Here is a 6,752-nt window from a genome sequence, read left to right on the forward strand (position 1 = left end):
TGTGCTTGGTGCATGATTTTTGATCTCACCGTCAGAGTTGCGGGGTCAGCCTCAAACTTCCTGTCTCTGGTTCACATGAAGCATGTAAGCAGCTCCAGTCGATCGGGGCAGAGCACTCCTGGAAGCAGAGTGACGAACATGCAGACTCTCATCCTCACAGTGCTGCTGCTCGCCGTCTCCTGCACCGCCATGCGTAAGTTCACTTTCTGCTCCTCACAGAAATGCTACTGGTGTGTCTTCTGGACGAGGCTCCCTGTGGCTTCAGTATCTAGTTTAACATTCTGCATACCAGATACTTAGTGTTGCTGATTAGGTGATTGTGAAAAACAATCTGATAATTGTAAACATATAGATATAGATATAGATAGATCTATATATATATATATATAGATATAGATCTATTCATTAAACTGATCAATATACAATTACAATTGATATTTAGAAAAAAAGGATTCTTTGGTTGGTTATAGTCCAAATCTATTCAGAGTTAGATAAACTGAATCTATACAAATATCAGCCTAAAATAAACGTGTTTCCTTTTGAATAATAATTGAAATAGTTTTTAATATCCTTAAATTCCAACCAAAATAAAAAGCATCTATCCTCCATCCGTACACAGACTATGTGCAGTACGACACTAGGCTGAAGAGATGCTCAGCTTATCTGGAGGTGGATTGGAATCAGAGAAGCAGGAGCAACGACACGGATCTGTTTGTGCTTCATGTCCTCTCTGTCCACTGTCTCTCCACGCTCCTGCAAAAGAGAGATTCATCGCTTCAAGTTTATACATTCACTTAATTATAAATGATAAAAACGTACCACTCCTTTTGAAAGAGTAGGTCAACTATGGCTTCGCACTGCGTACTCTCGGCAGGTATTACATATTGCACTGATGAACCTTGTTCTGCTTTATTCTTTAGATTGACTTTTGAATTGTTAGATTTGAAATAGTAAACTATGGAGCTCAGCACCAAAGTGAATATCCCCACAGACATGCTCTGAGGTCACCTTCTGACTCCCTCTGAGGTCACCTTCTGACTCCCTCTGAGGTCACCTTCTGACTCCCCCTGAGGTCACCTTCTGACTCCCGCTGAGGTCACCTTCTGACTCCCTCTGAGGTCGCCTTCTGACTCCCTCTGAGGTCACCTTCTGACTCCCTCTGAGGTCACCTTCTGACTCCCTCTGAGGTCACCTTCTGACTCCCCCTGAGGTCACCTTCTGACTCCCTCTGAGGTCACCTTCTGACTCCCCCTGAGGTCACCTTCTGACTCCCGCTGAGGTCACCTTCTGACTCCCTCTGAGGTCGCCTTCTGACTCCCTCTGAGGTCACCTTCTGACTCCCTCTGAGGTCACCTTCTGACTCCCGCTGAGGTCACCTTCTGACTCCCTCTGAGGTCGCCTTCTGACTCCCTCTGAGGTCGCCTTCTGACTCCCCCTGAGGTCACCTTCTGACTCCCTCTGAGGTCACCTTCTGACTCCCTCTGAGGTCACCTTCTGACTCCCCCTGAGGTCACCTTCTGACTCCCTCTGAGGTCACCTTCTGACTCCCTCTGAGGTCACCTTCTGACTCCCCCTGAGGTCACCTTCTGACTCCCTCTGAGGTCACCTTCTGACTCCCTCTGAGGTCACCTTCTGACTCCCCCTGAGGTCACCTTCTGACTCCCTCTGAGGTCGCCTTCTGACTCCCTCTGAGGTCGCCTTCTGACTCCCCCTGAGGTCACCTTCTGACTCCCCCTGAGGTCACCTTCTGACTCCCTCTGAGGTCGCCTTCTGACTTCCTCTGAGGTCACCTTCTGACTCCCTCTGAGGTCGCCTTCTGACTCCCCCTGAGGTCACCTTCTGACTCCCTCTGAGGTCACCTTCTGACTCCCTCTGAGGTCACCTTCTGACTTCCTCTGAGGTCACCTTCTGACTCCCTCTGAGGTCACCTTCTGACTCCCTCTGAGGCCACCTTCTGACTCCCTCTGAGGTCACCTTCTGACTCCCTCTGATGTTCTGACTCCCTCTGAGGTCACCTTCTGACTCCCTCTGAGGTCACCTTCTGACTCCCTCTGAGGCCACCTTCTGACTCCCTCTGAGGTCACCTTCTGACTCCCTCTGATGTTCTGACTCCCTCTGAGGTCACCTTCTGACTCCCTCTGAGGTCACCTTCTGACTCCCTCTGATGTTCTGACTCCCTCTGAGGTCACCTTCTGACTCCCTCTGAGGTCACCTTCTGACTCCCTCTGAGGCCGCTGAATGTGTCTGCTAACTGGTCCGTGTTTTGTCTTCCAGCGCGTGCACTGTTCCGTGCGACAGCCCCTGTTTCGTGCTGCATTAAATTCTCTATGGAGAGGGTCCCCAAGCCGAGGATCATCTCCGTCATCAAGACCGACAGCAGCTGCTCAGAGAAGGCATACGTGTATGTCTCTGCTTTATTCTCACATCCATCACTAGCTGTGATTCTAAGCTGTGTTTCTGTCTGAGCACAGCTTCAAGGAAACATGACAAGTAGCAAGTAACTAAGAACATCTACTCAAGTCCTTTACTGAAGTACACTTTGATGTTACTTTATCCCTCTACTCTACTACAATTTAGAGGTCAATATTTTACTTTTACACAACACAACATTAATATAGTACCTTTAGTTACTTTGCAGATATAGATTAGTGATAAGCAATATGATAAATATATAAAGACTTAATTTAGCAGTACATCAAGTAAATATACTCGTCACCTTCACCAGCTTTGATGAACACATCAATGCATCTGTAATTATAATCACAACATATGAGATGTATAATAATACTTTTTATTTTTAGGCGCCTTTCATGACACCGTATGATTGTATTATATGATTGTGAAATGGGCCAATCTGCACAATGCCAATCCTTTTGTACTTTGAATTGAGTAACTACGGAGCCCCTAAGGGACGCACGAGAGACTAAAGCGTTATCCCTACTTTATTTCATTTTTTACTTTTTCATTTTGTTTTGAGAAAGTTACCGGTGCGCCAAGGAGGGAGCGGAGAAGAGACGACCGTTTCTACGCAGACTGTTATGTTTACGTGGGGAAATGGCAGTGCATCATTATTTGAGATATATTTCAAAGTCAGAGTTCGTCTTAAGGACATGTCGGTCGGAGGGGTGTGTGGATTCAAACGTAGCGGCCTGCAGTGACTCCAGGAGGCGGCGGGACGTTTGACTCTGAGAAGTATGGAAAACCAATTGCGCCATTATACGCGCGTATGTTCGCGTGGACATACGGGGAGGTCCGTATATTCACGCTTATTATTTACGGACATGAATTCATAGATCAGAGCAGACTGATTTACAGACTCTCCTGTTTTGCCAATCCGGTGCTTTAACAAATAACAAATACATGTTCTCATTTTTTTTATGTATCTTATCCCGACTTTTTTTTTTTCACAATATACTTTCTGGTGCATATACTAACCGTTATCCAGACCTTTTTTTTTTATAACAGAGCGTTCCAGCATTAAGCTACTTCTACTTAAAGAGCCTGTGACACGAACCCAACAACTGTTGTGCAATGAAATAGTGGGCTACTAGTAATCTCGAACCGTCAGTTTAAAAAAGAAAAAGCGATACCGTTCCGATAAATATCAACAATGTCGAACATCGCGGGAAAATTCCTTCGACTCATTTTGAGGTTTTGGGGGAGACAGCCAAACACGGACAAAGTGTGTTGTCAAAGTGGTGAATTACTGAGTTTAGGCACGTTCATAACGTTTTAATGAAGTTGACTACAGTATTCATATTTCTCAGTGCTTTCATGTCAATTCGGGGAACATAAACATAAATGATCGAGATGAAGATGATTAAATTAGGATTACAGATCGGTAGTGAGAGCTGCTGAATTTCCTCCCGTCGGATGTGATATAAAAACAAACCGATGCTTTTTGTAAACTCAAGTGGATGAAACTACATTTATTAGTGCTTTCATGTCAATTCGTTGAACATCTGATACATGAAATGATCGTGAGGATGATGATTTAAAAATCTTTTGTTTGAGCCGGTCTGCATTTCCTGATGAGAAAACAAACCGATGCTTTTTGTAGTGGTGTAGTGGGCGTGGGACGCGGGGGTACGCCGTACCCCCACTTATTTGAAGCATGATTTCTTTTTTTAATAGTCTAATAATAATCTAAAATCATTGCCAGTGTTATCAGCTGCAAGTGTGTGTTTGTTGTAATAATGAGGAAAACATAATAGGCAGATTTCACAGTAATTATAATAAAAACTTAGCTCAATATCGTCCATAGTGTCTCCCGTCCACCCACCACCCCGTCCACCCAGTTAAACATCCCCACTACACCACTGGTTGTAGTAGTACACCAACATGGCTTAAACGTGTGTTTTTTTTTACCACAATGTCGGGGAAATGAATGGATAAAATGCACGGATTATTATTATTATTATTATTCCCACTCCGATCGGGACACTAGGTCCACCGTTTCCCCGCAGCGAGGCTCCCCCGTTGACAGTTTACGTGGGCTGGGCTGGGTGCAGTGGCGGACTGCCCATCGGGACGAATCCCGATGGGCCGGTACCGAAGTGGGCCGGTCGGATAAGTCACTAGCACATCCCCCACTCCCCCCGTTGACAATTTACTGGCGGTACCGAAGTGGGCCGGTCGAGAGTCCCGGACGGATTTGTAGTCCCAGTCCACCACTGGCTACATGACCGTATGATCGCCCATATTGACGCACCTAATTCCTAAACTTCTAACAGATACAACATAAAGCGATCCTTCAGCCTCATATGAGCTCTCAGACACGTTCAAAATCAAACTGTCATCGCTGTCTGAGCTTGCTGCTGTGTGCGCCATCGTGCGTTTACATGCAGATGCTGGGATCCTGAACGGTGCAGCTGGAGCGCTGTGCCCGCAATGACGTCACACATAATTTGGCGGGACTTGAAGAATCCCCGAGAAGATCCAGGAAATGGTCAACATTGAAGGGCAGATTAATGGTTATCAAAATACAAATATCCAAAATCAGTTCAGTCACGGTTTTCAAGGGGACAATATTTACTCAAATTGATGGGTTTGGATGATGGGGGAAACTCGTGTCACAGGCTCTTTAAGTGAAAGATCTGAGTAATTCTCCTGAACATGTGTTTTCTAACTCTCTGCAGCATCAGCACAGCTGCTGGGAGGAGGATCTGCGTGAGCCAGAATGTGGACTGGGCCCAGAGAGCGTTCGATGAGCGGTAGGTCGTGAAGATGCTGCTCCTCGTGATCACATGACCTCCACTCTGTCTGCTCCTCGTGATCACATGACCTCACCTCCAGCTGCTCCACTCTGTCTGCTCCACGTGATCACATGACCTCACCTCCAGCTGCTCCACTCTGTCTGCTCCTCGTGATCACATGACCTCATCTCCAGCTGCTCCACTCTGTCTGCTCCACGTGATCACATGACCTCACCTCCAGCTGCTCCACTCTGTCTGCTCCTCGTGATTGATTGATTGATTGATTGATTGAAAAGTTTATTAACAGCTTGTATATTGGGTACAGTACAGTACAGCTCAAAACATAAAATTGTTAAGGGGATGCAGACCAGAGAAAGACTTTCGTCTTGTTTACATCAGGGTCCCCCATTTCCAATTCATCATATCATTTAAGACATACAAGACGTGTTTGACATACAGATGGCTTACTTACAAATTACATTTTAGATTTCGTTCTAATACATCCTAACCGGACATTTAAGACATACCAAGTCTACAGATATCCAGTTAGTAACAGAGTCTAAAATGTGAGTATATCCATAGATGGGGGGGGGGGGGGGGGGGGGGGGGGGGGGGGGGAGAAGCTGTCCATTGTACGACAGGTTGAGATTTGTACCATTACCGGAGCCAGTTTTGCAATGCTCTCCCCGAAGGTGCTCTTTAAGAGAGGTTTTGAAGGTCAGTATAGTTTGACTTTCCTTTAGAGTAGTGTTTACTTTCCTTCACAGTAGTGTTGACTTTCCTTTAGAGTAGTGTTGACTTTCCTTTAGAGTAGTGTTGACTTTCCTTCACAGTAGTGTTGACTTTCCTTCACAGTAGTGTTGACTTTCCTTCACAGTAGTGTTGACTTTCCTTTAGAGTAGTGTTGACTTTCCTTCACAGTAGTGTTTACTTTCCTTTAGAGTAGTGTTGACTTTCCTTCACAGTAGTGTTGACTTTCCTTCACAGTAGTGTTGACTTTCCTTTAGAGTAGTGTTGACTTTCCTTCACAGTAGTGTTGACTTTCCTTTAGAGTAGTGTTGACTTTCCTTCACAGTAGTGTTGACTTTCCTTCACAGTAGTGTTTACTTTCCTTTACAGTAGAGGGAAGAGCGTTCCACCTTGATGTGGCAGAATTGAGAAACGTGTATTCCCCTTTGTGTGATCATTCCTCCAAGAAGCTTTGCACTGCACTCTCATGCAGGTATTAACTAGTGCTCTGCTTTTTTCTTTATATTTTCATTTCATTTAGAACATGTTGATTAAGCATTCTTGAAAGGAAAACATAAAGATGTAAATGAATGTGAAACTGCTTATAATAATAAAAGTGAGAACTGTTGCATATTCGTCACATGGTGTGTCCTATATATTCAGACAGCATGATTGATCCAAAGGGAATTGAGTTCTGTGAGAGTTACTACGGTAAATAAAATAAAACATTAGATAGATTAAAATATATTGTACAGCACCAGTCAAAGGTTTGGGCACACCTTCTCATTCCAAGGTTTTTATTTCAATGTTTTCTACACTGTAGATTTA

The 6,752-nt window shown here is 44.8% G+C and overlaps 1 protein-coding gene across 1 annotated transcript; it reads left to right on the plus strand.

Moving 5' to 3' along the window:
* LOC307017558 (C-C motif chemokine 4-like) lies at positions 1 to 5,259 on the plus strand. Its single transcript, XM_079647154.1, has 3 exons — positions 1 to 193; positions 2,275 to 2,401; positions 5,139 to 5,259. The coding sequence occupies exons 1-3, from the start codon at positions 13 to 15 to the stop codon at positions 5,215 to 5,217; spliced, it is 387 nt and encodes a 128-aa protein (XP_079503280.1). The 5' UTR covers positions 1 to 12; the 3' UTR covers positions 5,218 to 5,259.
* Positions 5,260 to 6,752: the final 1,493 nt, after the last annotated feature.

Source organism: Notothenia rossii, assembly GCF_949606895.1.
Source record: "Notothenia rossii genome assembly, chromosome: 9".
In the NCBI taxonomy this organism is placed as follows: domain Eukaryota; kingdom Metazoa; phylum Chordata; class Actinopteri; order Perciformes; family Nototheniidae; genus Notothenia; species Notothenia rossii.

What these genes read in the sequence shown, in the direction of transcription:
- LOC307017558 (XM_079647154.1), top strand. Translation starts at nt 13, where the DNA reads ATGATTTTTGATCTCACCGTCAGAGTTGCGGGGTCAGCCTCAAACTTC. An exon ending in CGTCTCCTGCACCGCCATGC is followed by an intron (nt 194 to 2,274) that starts GTAAGTTCACTT and finishes TTTGTCTTCCAG; the next exon opens with CGCGTGCACTGTTCCGTGCG. An exon ending in TGCTCAGAGAAGGCATACGT is followed by an intron (nt 2,402 to 5,138) that starts GTATGTCTCTGC and finishes AACTCTCTGCAG; the next exon opens with CATCAGCACAGCTGCTGGGA.